This window comes from Phoxinus phoxinus (genome assembly GCF_949152265.1).
Source record: "Phoxinus phoxinus genome assembly, chromosome: 4".
Taxonomy (NCBI): Eukaryota; Metazoa; Chordata; class Actinopteri; order Cypriniformes; family Leuciscidae; genus Phoxinus; species Phoxinus phoxinus.
In genome coordinates, this window is record NC_136879.1 from 24,949,056 (window position 1) to 24,970,398 (window position 21,343).

General features: G+C 39.2%; 1 protein-coding gene across 22 annotated transcripts in view; it reads left to right on the forward strand.

Moving 5' to 3' along the window:
* The window catches only part of msi2b (musashi RNA-binding protein 2b), a 245,566-nt gene that overhangs the window by 174,787 nt on the left and 49,436 nt on the right, over positions 1 to 21,343 (forward strand). For all 22 annotated transcript variants that reach the window (XR_013797153.1, XR_013797154.1, XR_013797155.1 and 19 more), the window contains exons 9-10: positions 14,903 to 15,017; positions 20,796 to 20,870. Coding sequence is in view for 16 of the 22 variants with exons in the window: in XM_079609469.1 (XP_079465595.1) it covers positions 14,903 to 15,017; positions 20,796 to 20,870 (190 nt within the window). In the remaining 6 variants the exon portion in view is untranslated. The remainder of the gene's footprint in view (positions 1 to 14,902; positions 15,018 to 20,795; positions 20,871 to 21,343) is intronic.

A 21,343-nucleotide genomic window follows, 5' to 3' on the forward strand; every position in this document is an offset into this window, starting at 1 on the left:
ATAACCAGCTAAATGTAACTACATTGATTCTTTAGCATGACAGTAGCTCAGCTGTTTTTTCATTCAGATGATTCATATGAAATTAGCTGGTTCACGGATTCAGGTTCCTACACAGAAGTCCCTGCATTTTTGATATTTCATTTATTCAGTATTGATTCTCGAATCAATTTGATTCTGATTCGATAGCCATTTGATTATGATTTATTTAGGTACATTACAGTTGTGTTTTCCTTTTGCTTTTCTTGAAAGAAGGGTAGTGTACAAAAACGATTAATTTAAAGAGCAGACTCATAAGACTCATTTGTTTTGGGGAACCAGGCTACACTGGTTGTGTTTTTGTTTTTAAATAGGGTGTTTATTGTACATGTTGATGTGCTCAAGTTTATTGGTGTGTTCCTGTTTGAGATTGTTTAGCAAAATAGCTTATACTGTTTAAACTTAGTTGAATTAGTTTCAAAGTAGCTTCTCAAACCCTGCTGATGACATAATGTGTCCCAGTATTTTATTCTAAACATGACAACACAGTGTGACCAGCCTCTCCCCTGTCTCTTCATTGATTTTTATATGATATTGCATCAAATGTTCTCATTATTCAACAAGCATCCAGAGAAAGCCTGCATTTCTTTTCTTTTTTTAACACGTTTCCCCCAGCGTCTCGTAGCAGGAACCTCGCTGTTGATCGACTGGCTGGCTTAAATTGGGCCATTGGAGAATTACTTGCATAGCTAATATCAGTCACGAAGGTTTAGGAAAAAGATAAATGTGGCGAAGGGAAAACATTTACTTAAAATGACAGCTTTGTCATGGTCCCTCAGTTCAGATCATTTCTCAGATGATACACTGGGAACGAAAGGCTTAAAAAAAACGAAACAAGAAAAAGGTCAAGGCGTGTTGGGCAGAAACACGTCCTTCCTTTTGCTCTTCTTACTGATTTCAATTGCCATCATCAAGTTGCTTTTGCCAACAAGATCAAAGTGGTCTCTGAAGCCTCGTCTGCTAGCAGGCCTGTGTGCATATTTGACTTGCTAATTCGACCATGGTAATATTGTTATTATCATGAATATTTTGTACAGCGGCCGTAATGATCTCCCTCTGCTTGTGGAAATGCCAGCTTTGTACGTCGACTGCCTGCTTGGTGAGCCGCCATCTTCAGAGGCACCATCTGTGACCCTCGACCCCAGGCTGTGGAGCAGAGAACAAGCCAGGCTCAGTAGCTGTTTATAGAGAGGCTCTGTTGACCCAGTAAGGCCACTCTCGAGCTGCCAGGGCCCTGGATATCCATAAATGACCCTAAATGGTTCCAGGATCTGGAAAGCTGGACCGGTGAACGTCTCTACAGACTCCAGGCTTCCTGATCAGCTCATTTGATATCTGGCCTGGAAATATAGCCAGGCATTAAACATTCAGAAGACATTTCCTTGATCCACAGGCTTGGAGACAGGAACGCTGCATCCAGCAGGCAGGTTAGATCCCATGGATGGATGGAGATTACCTTGAAGTGAACTCTCTTTAGAGATTCATTTGAAATGTAAGTCCACTTTAGAGGTAAATCATTTAGGGAGAAAACACAGATTGTCTTTATTATTTTACTAATGAAAACAATTAAACGATAGCACAGCACGACTAGTTCCAGATTACACCGATATGGAAGGGGGTCACTATTAATAGAGCGACCCTAATGGTTGTTTTGACTATTTTCCATCCCTTTCGAATTCGAACAGCACATTCAGACTCAGAGCCATAATATCCTGTTACGTCTGTGTGGGAGCTTTTTTTTTTTTGAAGTTCCATTCCGAACATTCTGTATTTTATCAGGCATTCCAGGGACTTTTATCTCCCCCTGTGCTGTCTGTCATGAGGAATACTTTGTGAAATGGATAAGTGGTTGAAATCACCTGGACTGCTATAGAGCATAGTTTCATGAACATAGTTTCGACCAAGGATTTCATGCGTCATTCCTGGTATGTTGCACCTTTTCAACTTCAAACATCACTGAATTGTTATATTGTGATAAAAAAGAATTCATACGAATTTGTTATTTGTCATTTTAATAGATGGAAATCATGCATTTTAATAATTCATACCATGCTAAATTGTTTATTTTATATGCATTTGTACCATTTTTATATAGCCTAATTATTTTATATTATAATTTTGTATGCTGTTATACTGTTATTAAAACTAATCTGATTTCTATCTGTATGAAATGTGAGTTCATATGATATACAGTACATATTATCCTATCAACAGGATATTATTTATAATTGGTCACATGATATTATTTATATTTTGATATATATATATATATATATATATATATATATATATATATATATATATATATATATATATATATATATATATATATATATATATATATATATATATATATATATTATAATATCATCATATACAGTATATTACTGGTCAAAAGTATATAATTGAATTATTCCAAACGTTTGACCAGTAATATATGCTATATATAGGGCTGGGTAAAAAATATTGATTTCTCTATATTAATCGATTCTCATTTTAACGAACCAATATCAATTCTTAAATCCCTAGAATCGATTAGGCTAGTCATCCTGTTTTCAGTTGATGAATAAATGGAACATTGTAGCGCACATCCCATTAAATAAATCGCAATAATCTTTGTGCTTTGTTACTATTGATATGAAACAAAGTCTCAGATTTCAAAAAAGTGTGTTAAAATATAGAGTACAAGCTTATCACAATCCGTATCATGTCACATGGAATCGCTCAATCAGTGTTTCAACCGTGGAAAGACATCAGTAAAACAGCTTGTTAACAATGTTATGTAACGTCACATTTAGGCCTACCTCAGAAAAAACAAATGCAGTGACCATAAACTTGTTAGTCAGCTAGAAAAATTAACTCTAGAGAGGAGCATTTTGCTAAATATATGCACCACATTACATATTCATTATCATTTTTAATGTTCTTCAATATTTAATGCACGTTTGGATAAATCTGGCAAGTTTTTTTTATGACATCCACCATTTAGTTTATATTTCATATAACTTTATTATTGTAAAAAAAAAAAAGGAAAAAAAGTGTAATTTAAGTGTTTGTATACAAATCAGTTCATTTTTACCTTCACTATTATAGTAGGCTACTACTGACTCCCAGTTACAGCATTAGTTAAGAGATTTGTTTTCCTTGAGAAAATTTGCCATGTATTGTACCTGATATCCAAAATTATCAACATTGAATCGAATCAAAATCAAATCGAATTGTGAAATATATATATATATATATATATATATATATATATATATAGAGAGAGAGAGAGAGAGAGAGAGAGAGAGGGAGAGAGAGAGAGTTTATATTATATACATGTTTTTATAGATTTTTTATAAAAATAATTTTTTTTATAATTTTTTTATATTTATAAATGATATACTTTTTTTCCAATAATTTTCCAATAGGGATATGAAAGTGCATAGTGGGAATGACCCTTACTATGCAAAATGCTAACAGTTTAAGTACAGTATGCAAATTAAAGATGTCGCAATAAAAATACCAAAACTAAAAATAAATACTCAATCTCACTAATCATCTCTAGTGGGATGTTGGACCATTGTGACCCATAGCTAAATGAGGGAGAATTCAATAGCAGGCTAATTTTAGGTACCAGTCCAGGAAGTGTTATTTATAGACTGGTGGCTGTTTGAAACCATGGAAGAAGTGACTGTATCCTGACCCCATGCAAACCCTCTCTCTGGGAGTTCTCATGGACATATGACTGCACATGGTATCTCCCTCTCTTTTTTTTTTTTTGATTCTCTGTCGCTGCCTCTCTCTCTCTTTCTCTCTGGGAAATCATCACCTCTCCAACCTTGGAACAGTATGGACTGCATAAGTCATCTCTCGTCACATCATATTCAGGAACACATCCTTTCCTTTATCCGCCTGTTATTAAGCGATGAAGTACTTGGTCAATACCCTCCTCGCCCCTAACGCGTAAAGAGCAATGCCGCACCATACCCATGCGTGCCTGCAGCAGGATGATGTGAATTCTGTGCTCATGTCCTCCCTGGCGGTGCCCTTGCCTCCTGCAGGCAGTGTGGAGGTTGTCGCTCTCATTTCGGTTTCCGCTCCCGCCCTTCTGTCTCAGTGTGCCCCGGCCGCCCAGCCAGGATTGCCGCCTGCCCACAGCGAGCCGGGCCATTAGCATGTATGATAAGTGCAGAGTGTGTCGGCAGGCCAATTTAGTGTCTGCCTTGCCGCGCTGAGGCCCCGGCCTGCGCTATCATTGGAAGATAATCTACCGCTGTGAGGAGAGAAGAGGGAAAAAGTGTCAGTTCTCGAAGGGAGAAAATGACCGCCTTTTTTTTTTTTCTTTCTTTTTTTTGGGGCCTGCAGGCTTGCGGCTCTCTGAATCTATCTTCAAGATGTGGTGCAAACAGCGATGACAGTACAGAGTTAGTGTGCTTTCATGCCTGCTTCATTTAGCAGGCGCACACCGAAACTGAGTCTGGTTAAATATTTGAATTCGGATTTGCTGAGAAATGTCGAATTTAAAAATATATACAGTATGTGGCTCAAAGCACGAATCATTTTTAGCTTAGCTGGAGTGTTTTTGCCTACAGCTGCAAATACTGAGGTGAAAATAGTCTGCAACAAATATTTAGATTTATAAGATCATTTTTTAATTCTGCCATTTACGCACCATTCATTCGTATCATTCTAAACCTTGCTTTCTTCTAGGGCTGCACGATATTGGAAAACAATGACATTGCGCTATTTTGTTTTTCTGATATATATATATATATATATATATAATACGATATGAAAACAATTTCACCTGATGATTTGAACAGCTCTATTTGTAAATATTTAATCATTCTAGGATGATTGGAGGGATTTTGGGAGTGCATTTGCATAGAAAATACTAAACAAATTACAAGCATAGATGAATACAATAGAACAAAGACACCGATGAAATAAGCAGTGCTTTGTGTTTTTCAGGTACATTAACTGTATAATTCAGGTACAGACATTGAATAATCAAATGTAAAATACTGCATAGTCTTCACTGTATAAATGAAATAGGATTCATATAATTAATACCGTTTATCTTTGCTTAAGCTACAAAAGTGATTTTCTTTTTTGTTGTTTGATTATCTGTGGTGACACAAACAGCTGCGGGTATATTGGGCTGCTGTCACTTTAAGACGAATACACATAGGCCGATCCAATACCGGTAATGACAAGCATCCGTTTTCTTTCTCTGTGTACAACTCTTAACCGACTGCGTTTACTAGGAAACTCGCAGAGGGCATTTTTACTTAATCGTCCGTGCACATCTCGGTAAAATGGATAAGGAAGGAAAGGAAATTTGGTGTTCACGAACTTCACGTGCTGTCTGCGTGGATCTGTGTGCACACAAAACACAGCGCGAGTTCCAGTCTTCTTGCACTTGATGTTTAAACTGAATTGACTTAAAAATGGAAATGATAAACTCAATCTATGATGGTTAAACTTTGCAATTAATCTGCAAATCACATGCGCTCCGAACCGCGGGGCAGCCGGCCCGTACGGATCAAGTACAATCCCTTTAGCCTACTTGACATCGCACATCCTGCAATGTGACTGTCGCAGATGCACACATCGCAATATCGATGCTAAAACGATACATTGTGCAGCCCTACTTTCTTATATATATATATATATATATATATATATATATATATATATATATATATATATATAGTATACTGTGTGTGTGTGTGTTTGTTACCCGTGCTGGCAAAATGAGTTGCAATGAGCAAATTTTCATTCACATTCTCTATTAAAAATCCTTTAAAATGATGTATGATTTGTTGGAATAAGACAAAAAATGACTGAGCTACTCTTATTTGAAGTCAATAGAGTCAGCAAAGTCAATTTGGAGAAAAATCTAGTTTTCTGAAGGTTCCAAAACAAATTCACCAAGCAACCATACCTTAAAATACCTGGTAATAACCCCAAATTTGGCACAAACCAAGTTAAAACTAAATATAGGAAAAATATATATTCATCCTTTTTTTTCATGATACCACAATTGTTTGATTAACATTAATGAAACAGACACCCTATAATAAGACCTACTGTCATGCATGGATGTAATGTTACACATCAGATGTTTTTCCCCAACAATTAACCAAATGTTCACTTAAGACATAACAGATAATGTTTGTGTGAATACACGCCAAGACAGATGTTTCGAAATACTGTAATTCTGTGTATGTGTGTATGTCGGGATCACGCGCTGTCTGAGGCGTCTTTGCACGCTTCGGATGTGTCAGTCTGCGCGGGTAAGATAATTTAGCTTACAGCAGCATGAGTTTGAAAATCACCTTTCATTGGTTCAGACTCACACCATCAAGAATTCGCTATGAATATTCACAAAGTTGGAATGCTGCGCTTTAAAACGATACCAAACTTGTGCTGAGGGGAACCGCCAGTCGTCTAGAAGCGAGCAAAAACTAAATTTTTCAATTGGACAAAGGAAACATACTCCTCTCAGAAATGTACAAATAAAGAGACTTATAGATGTTTAATAACTATTTGGAGCATTGTGATCGCTAGACGAGGGCTTAATGAACAAATTTTTGTGAAGACCTCAAACTCGACCAAAATTGACATTTTTCACTTGTTTTGCCTGTAGCTCGTAATTAGCCCGTCTGCTTTCAGACTCATTTTGCCAGCACGGGTCACATATATTGGAAACCAATGTTGTTTGTACCTCAGTTACTTTCATTGTATGGAGTTCAGTCCTTAAAAAATGTGCGTCAAGTAGCAGTTTTACTTTTCAGGTTCAAATTAGACCAGTCCAAGTAGCCTACTAATTTGTGAAACTAAGCACCGCCCACAGTTGGGCCACAAAATATTTTTTATGTATAAGTTTAGTATTTTATGTACAAAATATTTAGCAAAACACCAGCATTATAGGGAAACGTGTTTATAAACGAGTTTAACAGTAAAGAAATTAAGTAAACTAACCAAAGCGTGTGTGAAAACCCTTTATATAGGACTTTGTACTTTTTTCTTTTTGTAAATAGCAGCTAAGCACATTTCAAAGTATGTCTGTTTATTTGTCCCCCGCTCTAATCACCCAGATCTGTTTAGCCCTTTTTATCTAATAGATGTTTATTTTCGCTTTGTGTGCGGTGACTGTAGATGTATTTACACACTCCTGTCACAGTATCTTAAGAGTAGGTTGGGCTAATGGAAGGGGATTGTGATATTTGAAAAGATTACAGTAATTCAGCCGGTTGTAATGGAGCAGGCTGTTTCCGGAGAGCTCTCCGAGATCTGGAAATGTCACAACAAAGAAAGGAGGAGATTCAGCACATTCACAACTTAAATAGAAGGGCGGAAAAAAGCAAAGGAAAAAGAGTGTGAATGTGTGTGTGCGTATAAAATATATAATAAGAATATATATATAAGAATATAAAAGCAGGGTCATTCCACATACATTTTTTTTTTTTTTACTTTTTGTTTTACTCATTAAAGGGTACATAAATGTGCGTTAGCAGTGTGTGTACACAACCACCCTATAATGATACAAATCCTTTTTTTTAATCCCCATAAAACCTCAACAGTCTCATAGAAAAAGTTGTTTTCATTTTCTGAGCAATTTGACGTCACATTGCTTAGGCCCCGTCCACGACTGCTGATGGACTAGTTTCCGGCCTGAGCGAGTTGTACACTGTCAGCCATTTTCTCCACGCTGGAGCAGCTGTAGCGACAAGAATGTCTCGTTAGAGTTTGTGGTGTTTTGTTTTTGGATGTAAGAGTGAACATAGTCTTCATCTACTCCAGACATCAGAGCCGCTGAAGAGACAGTGGATTACTTTTTTTTTTTGAAGGGAATGCGCCCCCCAATATACCTAAATTCGTTGTGTCTGCGCAAATAATTTTGCACCACATTGCTTTGTGAACAAGGGTCAAAACAAAGCAGGTTTACAAAGTTGTTACTCAAGGATGGATCTGTACCAACTGTTCGTGATCCAGCTAATAAAAAGTGTTTTTGTGTAATTCACTGTGTATGTTGATGATAATACAAGGGAGAGAGAGTTTATATAAGATAAGACTTTAATGAGCGCTACTGTTTTATTCAGCTCTTACGGGGATTTTCTGGAGTGAAAACGGACGCTTCATCTTTTGTGTGATGTTCAATAAACTTCATAAAACTCATCAGTAAAGTTTTGGTCATCATTCGGATGGGGTCCGCTACAACAGGCTTGTACTAATAGTGGATTAAAGCAAGATGACAACATAAGTTATAACCGTAATTAAAGTAAACTACGCCTGTTCTGTCTCCATAGAGCATATATTCTTTGGCTCTGTAAGCATCATAGTCCGACTCCGGTTCGAACATAAGGCTTGAACGCTACTGACAGTTTCTGGCATTTTCAGTGCGTGAGATTGTCCTGTTTTGTTGTTACATGAGCTCTTAAGCTCCGCCCTCTTCTTAAAATGAGGTGGGAGCAGCAGCTCATTTGCATTTAAAGGCACACAAAATGGCACGTTTTTGCTCAGCCCCCAAAAAATTGGTCTGTGGGGTATTTTGAGCTAAAACTTCACATTTAGACTTAAGGGACATCAGAGACTTAGTAAACACAGTCTTAGTGAAAATAAAAGTCTTAAAAAAACAAAATCTACTAAACCCAAACTTTTAAGCGGTAATTTGAAATAAATATACACTTATTTTATGGAATGCACCTCTACTTAATTGACCTTGTCAAATATAGTACCTTACTGTTTGGGAATTATATCTAGGTAGGGTGAAGCAGGAGGTGCGAACACATTGATATAAATGCGAAGGTAAACGTGTGATAAGATGAAGAACGAGCCTGTGTGTAAGGGTGTTTTACTGTTAAAATTGCACCAGAGCAAAGCCATGATTAAATGTGAAGTCCTTTGTCTGTTGAAGTTTTTTTTTGTTCATTTTATCTGTATGTGCTTACCAGAGTTCCCACTGTAACACACTGTTGAAACAGACATTCTGTTTGGGAGGCATAAATAGCCTCTGACAGCCTTTCTTTTTTTGTTGGTGAATATAGATTTCTGTGTCAGATGGAATAGCTGTAAGTGTATCAATAATGTACGGGAGCCCCAAGTCTCCGATGTAATTTAATTCAAGTTGCGATGAATTATGCCTCGGTGTTAAGCCGAGAATTCTGGTGCCTCTGGGCAAAAGAGCGGGGGGTTGTTTTCTTTTTTTTTCTCTCCCCCTTTCCTCTCATGTCTGTTTTATCTCTGGGAACTGTACAAACAAGATGCAGCGTATGACATGACCTCTTGTGCAGTGATGTAACAGGAGTTCACTGGCAGAGCTGTGATAACATTTAAATATGCTATTTTTGATGGGAGACCACAGACACACACACACACACACAGTGTAGTGTGGGCCTGAAAAAGACAGCTTGAGTTTTTGGATGCGTATAAATCTACATACTTGAAAACAGTTGCTTCCACATTAAATTTAAATATGAGTTTGCTTCCCCTGTGCAATGCATGCCGTATGCTGCAAAAATCACACATTCCCATCCTTGCAGGGCCAGCAAACATAAAAACAAGAACATATGCACAATCTTATTGAACATTATAATCTTTAAAATATTAAAAGTGTATCTTTAATGGCATGCATAGATTATCATGTAATGATACTGATGCAAAATTAATTTTGACACCTGTTCAACTGAAAATAATGGTTCAGTAAGTAAATCAGATTTTTTTTTATTAAAGACTGGTGGATTCAGTTAGGTGAGAAATTCATCATACTAATTTAAACCCATAATTTGTCTTAGCTATTCATCAGTAGAAGAGTAGTTCGTTTGGGAGTCAGACTACACTGTTCGCTTTGTTTGATTCACTAAACAGAACCAGCTCATAAGAGTCGTCTGTTTGTGAATCAAATCGGTATACACTTGTCACATGGGATGTGGTTTTTGGCTTGTAGGCCGCAAGGACAACTCAAGAGAAAGATGTTCCTTGCCATTATTTCACTGTTTTTGTTGCATCACATGCAATATGGACCGCAAACTCACATTATAACTCGCTTGAACTGTTCTTGTGGCATTGAAATCCTCGTCACTTGACCTGCTTTATTTGTTGTCGGGATGTGAAGTTAGATGTTTGATGGTAAAGTGTTTTTCAAGCTCACTATCAGAGATGAAAAAATGGACGTCTGAGTGAGGGGAGGTCCAGTGGCTTTATCTCCAGCGGTACGGATGGTGGAAATAAGACTGATTCCTCTGGCAGCCCACCTCGGATATACAGTAAGCGCATGGAGTCCTAACTCCATCATTGTGACAATCTCAGTGCGCCAGGGCTCATAAAGGTGGCCCTGTTTCTTGGGTTTCTGCCTGTTTAAAATGCATATTTATTTGTCGAGTTTGGCTAAGTGCCTTTCATATCAGGCATTATGTGATCCCGAACTCTCGGGAGTGAGGCGGGCGGCCCGGTGTTTTGCAGTTAGAGTGAATGAATCAGCTTTCTGATTCATCCTTCTTTATCCTCCTTGTCAGAGGAGAATGCTTTTTTTTATCTCACTCTAGCTGAAAGAGAAGCAAATCTGCTTTAAGGAATAACATTTAACTGTCTAGTGTTTTGCAGATACTCTTGTGGTTTTCTTTTCACAATGGATTTTTCAAAGTGATTTTTCAGATTATTGATTCTCTTTGTTTCCCACACATGATAGTCTATTATTGGAATATGTATTGATGTATTATTATGATATTTCTGATTCATTTAAATATCAGAGGAAGTGATTTTTCAAGAGTTAGGCCTAATCTGGAACATCAAGAATTTTTTTTTTTTTTTTAACAATACACAAACTATTTTTCCCCACAATAATTCAATGAATGATGCAAATCCTTTTTTAACGTGTTTTTTCTTTTAAACACTGTTTAAAACTTTTTAAAACAACTTAGTATTTTTTTGTATACAGGTAAAAGTTCATTTATTTCAGTAATTCAACTTAAAAGGTGAAACTACTATATTAGACAAGGTGAGATATTTCAAGCCTTTATTTGTTGTAATTTTGATGATTATGGCTTACAGCTTATGAAAACCAAAAAATCATAATTAGAATATTGTGAAAAGGTTTTCATAAACTGTAAGCCATACTCATCAAAATTATAACAAATAAAGGCTTGAAATATCTCACTTTGCATGTAATGAGTCTATATAATATATTAGTTTCACTTGTTAAGTTGAATTACTGAAATAAATGAACTTTTGCACGATATTCAAATTTTTCGAGTTTCATCTGTATTATATAATGTATAATACCTTTAATAAAAATGCTTCTTCATACATTTTTCACAAAACACTTTTTTTCCCCCAGTAAGAGTGCAATCAGTAATACAAATATATTTTTGTTTTGAAAGATGTATTTGGCTTTGCTCAAAAATCCAAAATGTGCGTGCAATCTACAGTCATGAAAAGATGGCCTTATATGCAGCCTGTGGTCTCTGAGAAATGAACCTTTGTGAAACAACCCCCTTTTCAAAGTCAAAACAGGTGGCTGAAGTTTTAATGTGAGTGACATTTCTTGTCACAAGGTCAGGGCAGCAGATTAGCAGATTGGATCTAATCTATCCCTAACCAGCCAGCTAATAAGCCGCGTGTGTGTTCTCTGGAGCTGATCGATCCTGTCTCACACCTCTCGCCCGCTCACACTTGCTCTGCCAGGGACATGGACACTAATGGCCACATTTGCTCCAGCCCACCGGTACAGTGTTCCCGCTCATGATTTCCCGACAATTAGCGAGGCGAGTGGACGCACCCTGTTCTCATCTCTGCTGTCATCCTTTCCACCCTGGACTTCCACTTAACCTGCTCTCTGGGGTGAACGGTAGATGAGAGATGTTATGGGGTTTTGATTGCATACCGTACACACACACACACACACACACACACACACACACACACACACACACACACACACACACACACACACACCTTGAAGTCTCTGTTGGTCTCCGACTGGCAGTCCGGTCATTAGACAGTTGGCAAGACTAAATGGACAAATAAAATGTTCAGTAACACTTAGCCTTAATCAATAAGTCATTATATAAATAATTTGAAGCATGATATAATTAAGAAATACAGGCGTTGTTATGAATTTTTGCCTGCAACTTGCAATATTCACAATATAACATGTCCACAAGTGTCTTATTGCTGTTATGAGAAGACTACTATATAATACAAAATACTAAGACCACAAATTGACATAAAACTGTATTTTATTAAGCACATTTCAGTGTCATCCTTCCACTAGAAGATGTGAAGCCTAATATGTTCTAATAGGAAGTTGCTTAACAAATCAGAAGTTCATGTACATTTAAATATGTATATAAATGAAAACTTTTCAAACTTTTATTAAACTTTTGCTAATGATCTGTTAAGTGTTAAGTTTTTTGTTTTATGTCCTTTTAAATATATTTTTTATATATTAATATGAAATTTATATTTGTTTTATATAACTTTTTATCGAGTAGAGTGTTGAAAGAAGGAATAGGCACAGGAAATGGCAGATTCAAACACCTTTTTCTCAACATTAGCACCACTACGTCGCAACTTTGTTGATTTTCCTTTGTTGATTTAGTTATACTTAGAAGTTCATTAAGTCTAGATATCACACACAAATAAGACAAGAAAAAAAAAGCGAGTTCCACATTTGGACTTTGTTTCAAAGTCAATGCTCCGATTTGGTCCTAAAGTGCAGCCGTCCATCTATCAACAGTTCTTTCCTCCTCTGTGCAGGAGTGATAACGTAGCTGCCCCGTGCTCTCAGGTCATTAGCCACGGGCCTTCGTAGTTTCATTAACGAGGGAAGAGAGCTCATCATTGGCCTACCTCGACTGACGAGGGTAATTAGTTAAGTAATAATGTGGAGCCGTAGTCATGGCTCTTAAATGCCCATTGATGACAGTCAGATCGGAAGCCAGGCTTTCCTCGCCTATTAGCAACACACAGAGATTGCAGGCCTCATCACTGAAACCACACACTGACATAATTACACGCATCACACTCACACACACTCGCTCTCTCTTTAGTGCCAGTGCCTAATGAAGGCATGTTGTATTTGGAGAAGTCCTGAGGACTTGAATACTGATTACCAGTGCTTGTTGGTTTTTATGGGTTCATTTTTTGGAAAAGAGACATTAGCGTTGCAGTGTCTGAAGTTTGTTAGCCGGCTCAAAGCGTGAAAATACAGCTTCCTTTTAGCGCTTTTGTTGACATGTAAGGTCATTTGAAAGAATGGAAGCATTATCTTTAACAGATATCTGGATTTCCTTTATCTTTCGGTGATGAAATTCAAGGTTATTTTCCGCAGTTAACATCAAGGTCAATGTACTGTCATATAACATACTTTTTGATGTCAAGGAGCCCCAAATTTGATTTCAAGGGGACCTCCTTAAAAATATAAAGGCTGCTATATACATGCTTACAGATCCATTTATGCTCTGAGAGAAACCGTGTAATTTAGCTTTTATTTTTAGCTTTTATTTTTGTAATTCTAGTTTCAGTATTTTTTTGTGCTTTTGTAATTTGTTGTATTTTTGTTTATTTCAGTTTTATTTTTAGTATTTTTAGTACTTCAACTTATTTCAACATTTTCAATGGGCGTTTAAGTTTTTCATCTAATGTTTTTATTTTCTTTCAATTTCTTTCAATTTACGAAAGTATATGCGGTCCCTTTGGGGTCGGCAGTTAGAAAATCCCTGTGTCATTCTCTTCCCTGGCATTCATAGACACGCAGTTTATATCTCATACTTAAAACATGAACGTTTGCTTTTAGTCAGTTGAACTGAAGCTCCAGAGAAGAGCAGGCAAGCAGCTGTAATATAAATGGACAAATAGAGGTTGACACGGTCAGGGAATATTGTCTACTCTGCCCTACCAGAGCCCCTCATAGTGCTCATAGTCAATTTCAATAAGCCTTTCGTGTGCATTTACCACTATACTTACCCTAGGCCCTGTGTGCACGGTGGAGTGTGTATACATGCACCAGTAATCAGTCTGTCAAACACAACATACCCTCCCGGTCATCTGTGCTTTCCTTGGGCTTAAAGTAAGCGTGGTTTCATCTCTCAGGTGGTTGAGGTTGTGTTGACACGTCGTGTGCACGATGCCGTGCACAATGTTAGGGTTGGTGTTTCTTACCGTGTCACTACCACAAACCCACGGATCCTTCATTCCGGAGCTGTACTTAATTTTGATGCTGGTGTTTGCAGTTGGTCTGTCAGTCTTGACGCCCACTCTGTGTGTTCTGTCATGAGCAGACTCTTAACCATGCATTGTGGAGGAGTGCGAAACGTCAGTCAGCACAGCAGGAAAATGATCAGTTGAAGGCGTCAGGGAGCTGGTTGGGGGTGCAGGGGGGTGATCAGGGGAAGTGCCCCGGGTAGAAACCGTTCAATGATGAGGACCAGATTGGAGTGGCAAGACGCTAGGGGAATGATGAGGAAATAAAAAAAACAACTTTTTTTTTTCTTTTTCTTTTTTGAGAAAACTCATCTTTTTTTTTTTTGTTGTTGCCCGAAGACAGAACACGGCATGCTTTCGCAAACACACAAACATCAAAAAACACTCTCTCAAAAAACCACAGCGACATTAAGGCAGTACATTACCGACTGAGATGCATAAACACTGTGAGTGTTTGTTTTAGTCCCGTTCATTTTTCTAACAAGTGATGTATTATCCTTATGAGAGCTCTCATAGTTTATGTCTGCAAGGTGACACAAGCCAAATATGAACAACATTGTTCTGATGTCCTGTGGGCTGGACATTTGTAAGAGTTGGACAGTTCCTTGATACAATAAATGGTCTTATTTGTAGCTAGACCACTGAGAAAACATCGTTTGTGCTCCATCCACAGGTAGAATGTAAGAAGGCCCAGCCGAAGGAAGTGATGTTTCCTCCAGGGACGCGGGGGAGAGCTAGAGGTCTGCCCTACACCATGGACGCCTTTATGCTGGGAATGGGCATGCTGAGTAAGTGTCATCTCAATTTCCTGCTTACAATTATTCATACATTAACACTGTCAATCACTGCTGTAATCTGATTATTAACTGGGATGCTGATTTGAAATCAGCATGAAACTGCATTTAGCCCATTTTACTTCTTTAATATGATGTGTTCCTAGGAGAAACTGGATATGCAGAATTTGAGTGGATTGAAAGGTGGAATTGCTGTACATATGGACCGACATATGTACGGTCTTTATATGACTGGTTATTAAAGAGGAAGGGTTGAAAAATAAGAGGATACTAGAGGATAAGAAGTTACTACATTTTCATAAAAAGACAAACTTTTTATTCTTTGAATAAATAATCATGCAAAATACGACCAGGAACGTCTATTATAAAAGTAAATAGGGGGTCAAATTTTATTTTTATGTTGACATTTAAAATACCTTTTACTGGGTCTTGTTTCTCTAACCATGTGTACCATGTGTAGATCTAGCTATCCACTGGGTGTGATTTTAGAGCAAATGTTGTCTCATGCTGACCTCAGAGACAAATGGTCACTTCAGAATGATACTTGTAAATATGTCTGTTCAGGCTTTAAGCATAGATGCTGAGCTTGATGGCGTGGAACAAGTGCATCACTGTAAACTCAGAGAGCAAAATGGCAACTCATAATGTTGGAACAGGCAGACAGGGAGAGGCAACAGCCCATTGAAAGCTCCTCGAAGAGAGCACTGGGACCGGAGCTCCGATGTTGGCACGGTGCTCGCGTTAACGTCGCCACGCTCTGCTAGCGGCTCTACGACTGCCATGGCAGTTGAAACTCCTCTCTATTTCTGCTGGGAGCCCCGCTTCAGAGTCTTCACGGATACAACACGTGCGTGCTATCAGAGAGACGAGCACTGGAACCCGTCAAACACCAGAGCCGTCATCCCGACACTGGCAAGAGCTTGTCTTGACGTTTTTCTGTAGATTTGATGTGTGTCAAGAGGACAGGAAATGTAGAATCAGACAAGAATACCCACCTATCAGCTCCCCCCCCCCCATCTCAAACTTCAACCCCCCCACCCCTCCTCCCAACCAGCTCCAGTGACAAGAGATAATTACTGTGAGATTGATCGTCTGCTGAAAGTAACTGAAGCAAATAAATCGTTTGATGCCTGGTGCAGAATGCGAATGGCAGCTAATGGGTGAAGCTGCAGGAGAGGTCGTCCTGCCCGTAATTTGACTTGATGAAGCATCCTCGCCGGGCCCGCATGAAATATGCTATTGATATTCAGCCAGATCCGCTTCCAGCTCCACCAAATCCCTAACCGACCCTCACCAGAGCAGGGCTCCGCATTATAGTGCTAAATGAAGAGGAAAATGTAAGTAATGTTGAGTTATGAACCTATGATTTCAACAATCTGACCTAAAATGAGGGTGAACTCATCAGTTATTTGGAATAAGCAAGAGCTCGTCGAGACGTTGCACCAACTTCTGGTGCCCCCAGGCATTTTAGTAGTCTATGATATCATTCGGCTTCACAGTGCCAACAGCGTGATGTCAGCTCAAGTTGACTTGAGTTGAGGTTGATGAAATTACGCCGCAAGTGGGTGTCATGAGCTTATTAGGGTTTAAAGCAGATCAGTGTTGAACAAACCGAAAGGGAGGAAGACGGAGACAGTGGGAGCAGAGAGCCGGTTAAAGGGGGTCGCGCTCACTCGATCGCAACACCGTCTTATCTAAATGAAATTGGAAAGCAGGACAGCGAAACATTCCTTTTGGTAATTTGCATACAAAAATCAACAAGGCTCATTATTTAAGGAACCTCAATTCCTTATGTGCCGAAATCTCATTAGAGCCCCGCTCTGAGCAACGGTGTTTACCACACCTAATCGAGCTATTTATCTTTATTGTGCTGGGCCTCATGTATGTTTGCTAAAATTAATACACATCTCAGCCAGCGCAAAGTGCAGCTTTACCAGATGGATAATTGATTTTACAGTGAATCGAAACTGTTGAGCCATAAAATGGGCACATTAGCATGCATATTAATAACGCAAATAATAGGGCGAGGCCAACGGCACTAGGCCAGATTAAGTGACAGTCTTTATTTACAGCGTTGCCGGGAGACGGAAGATGTCTACCGTGGTGACGGCGTGGCTTAATGAGTCTTCTCCCCGGGCTCAGGTACCTGTCTTTCTCTTCCTTGCATTTAGTCTGTCTCAGTCTCCCGCGAGGGGCCGTGACTGCGACATGCAGTCTTGCCACTTATTGAACGTCAAAGGTATGGCGGTCTGGTGCTTCTGGTGCTGGTCTCATGGTGTGCCCCTTTTTTGAGCCCACAGCTCAACACTGAGGCTCAGCTCGACCATTAAACGCAGTGGAGAGCCGTTTAGGTCTGAAAATTTAGTTAAATAGTTTTGACGAGGAGGTGGATGAATGTGTCTGGGAAAAATTGGTACCTTACTATATTGTTTTTAGTTTAGCTAAGCCAAAAGTGGCATAAACAATTTTTTGGTTCAAAGTTTCTTTTAATAAATCATTATTGTGAGCTTTTGTGTGCATAGACTGTTCACTCTTCACAGCAGACCATTATTCTTGATTGAAGTTGCAGATGTGGCTATTTGCTTTACGGAACCCCCAATTTCATGTTGAACTGTAAGCCAATTGCTACAAGAGACTGGATTGAGAGGTTGTGTACCAGTAAAGAAACCATTTATTAGTTTTATCAACTGCAAAAAAACACCTTGGATTTGCCAAAGAACATAAGGATTATTCAGTATGGAAGATAAGTGGCGTCTAGTCAAAATGTAACAACCTAGCATTGGAAGGGTGTCGGGTATGTTTGTAGGAGAAGACTGGAGTGTTTTAATGCCAAATGCATGCATGGCACCATTAAGCACAGCATGGGAAACATAATGGTATTGGGGATGCATGTCTTCAGCAGGTGTTGGAAGGATCTACACAGTTGCTGGTACCTTGACCAATACTTGGGAATCCTGCTGAACACAATGTATGGATGATGTATTTGGAGATCAAATACGTTTTTTTCCCCCATCATGATAACGATCCCAAACACACCACAAATGCAACAAAGGTGCACGCAATAAAAGTGTGCATGCTCAGCATTTTCAAGTCGTCAAGTGACCTCCTAAGTCACCTGACCTTAAATCCATTGAAAACCTTTGGGAAATTATAAAGTTGAATTGTGATAAGTCATGCAGGTCTTCAAATGAAGCTCAACTTGAGGATGATTGGAAAGAAGTTAAGCATGACACATGCACAAAGTTCAGTGAGTCAAGGAGAATGGCTGCTATAATCAAAAACGAGGGAGAATCAACAAAATGTTAATAACTGATTACATTGTAGTTAATGCTTGCTTTATTTCCTGTGAGCTTTTTATTCTATGTATTATTTGCACATGAGTCTCTGTTCTGCATACGGCCTGGAAGCACTGCTGATTTCTCTCTTCTGCGTTGTGTTCCCATAGGTGTTGGCCCTACCAGTATGTTAATCCCCTACTGTCAACAGAACCCCATCCCTCTACATTTAAAGTAATCTCTTTAAATGTCACAGGAAAAGCCCATGTCGTGTATATTTAGTCTGGGCATCTGGCATTTGCTCCTCTGTAAGAGTAGAGTACACAGAGCCACTGTAATCTCGAGAGACGAAGGAGCTCAGATATTAAGGCTTTGTAAACATATGATACAGCACTTGGAAGGAGCAAAGTTAAAGATGGCCAACTTGCTGCAGAACATACAAGCAATTTCAGAGGCAAGATTGCTAGGTGAAGTTTTTTTTTTTTTATGGAGCAGAAAAGATGGAGACTGGCATATCCTGAAAAATTGTCATTGAGTTTCGACGTTTCACCCAAAAATGCCAATTCTGTCATAATTTACTCCCCACAATGTCATTCAAACCTTTATGACTTTGTTCTGCAGAACACAAAAGAAGATACTGTTCTTGTCAGTGGGTTTCAGTGTTGTTTTGGATCACACTGACTTTCTTTGTAGGGACAAAAATAGTCAAAATGTTTAAAAGAGGATATTTTGAAGAATGTTTTAACTGAGTCATTGTTCAGAATATCTTTATACAGGTTTGGAATGGCATGAATTTGAGTAAATGATGACCAAATGTTTTTTTTTGGGTGAACTGTCTCTTTAAGAAAGATGGGCTCTGCAACATTTTTTCTCTCTATTCTTTTGGCAGTAGTGTATTTAATACTTGTATCCATTCCTCCTCCTTGCTCTGATTCCCTCAGAAATGAACTTTCCTCAAGAATAGTCTTTGATTTTAAAACGGACTCTGTGGTTTACATAGCATTTACCGCAAACGGCACAAAAAGCCTCCTTTCAGAAGCAGTCAATAACGACAGAAAACTTCATAAAAGCAAGTTATTTCTTTTAAGCTTCTACTATAGCGCTGACCCTCACCAAAGAAACTTTGACAGGATCAATAGCTTCACATAGACTACTTCCCACCAGTCTGCCTCTGCAATGTCAAACTGAATTGATTTGTGTTATGTCTAGCCTAACTTGCGGTGGAGTATATTTATTCTCTTCACCAACTCACATTTGTGGCCGAGAGCCAAGGATAAGCCACTAGCGATCATTTGGTGCAAGCTCGCTCTGTGCGCAGCCAATAACTATTAGCAAGATCTTTCAGGTGTGTTTGGGATGGAAGAAATGGGGCTGATGGCAAATAACAAACTTTCTGTAGAGTCCTAAAGAAGGTGACGGCACAATAGAGTCTATATATATTGTTTTCACGCGATTATAGCAGTTTGCTCCCTCAGGCGTTCGCTGCAACAATATGGCTGATATGTTCGATTGCGTTGGAAACCGTTTTTTCCTTCTGTTTGAAAGCCGGCCAGATAATTAGTGTCTAGGCTCACACTGTAATAAGCCATTGTGACAGAATAAGAACAATGGGTCTTTGGGCTCTAGCCTGGTAAAGAGGGACACACGGCGGGTCGCCGCTAAATGCTGGCAACGAGACAACTTTTAGCATGTGCATTGGGTCGCATCCCATTTTTTTTTAACAGCACGAGCAGGATGTGTTCCAGTGTTGTAAACGCTGCTGATGGCGTGTTTTCGCCTCGCTCTCAAACAAGATGTATTTCAGATAATAAAATAGTCAAGGGGATGCCAACTCACTCGCCCGAGCTTCATCATTAAAAAGTTCTGCCTCAGCAAAGACGACAAGAGGTGGGCTAAAAAAACAAATTGCGGCCTTAGCATGCTTTTGCAGCGTTTCGCTCCACTTTCGAATGACTTCTGCAATCGCTCAATCATATTCGTGCCATCCTGTCAGAATTAGCGCACAGGAGGCTGAGGCTGCACGGCACGTAGGGACTTTAATCCGTGATGTCCTGCCACAACTATCAGCCTGCCATTGTCTTGCGCTGTCGTGTCCTTCATGATCGATTAGCCCGGGCTATAAAAGAAGGGTTATCGATCAATGACAGTGGAGAGGTGAGAAAAAAAGGAGGGAGGGAGAGAGAGATGACAGCCGCAGACATGTCCGTTCCCTCAGCAAGGGGAAAAAGAGGGATGAGCCCCAGGGAATGAAGCGAGATTGTGTCTTGTGATGTTTATGCTGTTCATCACTGCAAACTGAAGTTTGCAAGCCAGCTAATCTGTTACATTGCGGCCTTGCGGGGAGGGCTGCGGTTATGTGGTGAAAGAGGAGCTGTTTTCACTTGCTTCTTGTGTGTATGTGTATTTTAAATGGCATACTGATTTATTGGTGTGATAGGGAAGCTCTGGGCGGTCTGAGCGGTTTATCACATCCTTGGATTTTCTTCTCTCCCTACAGGTTATCCAAACATTGTAGCAACGTATGGCCGCGGATACACTGGTTTCGCCCCAAGCTACAGCTACCAATTCCCTGGTAAGTTCCATCTTGTTAAGCTCTGTATGGTGCTTCTCTCTCCTGCTGCTGTCTGGTAATGGCCTCCCTGCTGACCGGCAAACTCACAAACATCAATGCGCACCCATCCCTGCCTCTCGCTACACCCCAGTGCTGAAAAACTTTACCGTGGCACTTTACACTTAAATACACATTCACATACTCAAACAGTATACATCTTGATGTACAAAGACACACATATTGCCTCATTCGCCCCCCCGCTGAAGCCCCACATCCACATCCTTGTAGCTTTACAGATAACACTGCCATACGTGATGCTTTTAAAATCCGTGGGAGCTACAAACGAGCCCATGGCCTTCTCATTTTCACGCCTTTCACAGATAATTCATACGTTCAACTATACAATACAATTCAGCAAATCGCCAAAATCTTGACTCAGCAGGGTTTTAGGCCATCCCGACAAAGACAGGTCTTTTTTGTCTGGAATAAATGTG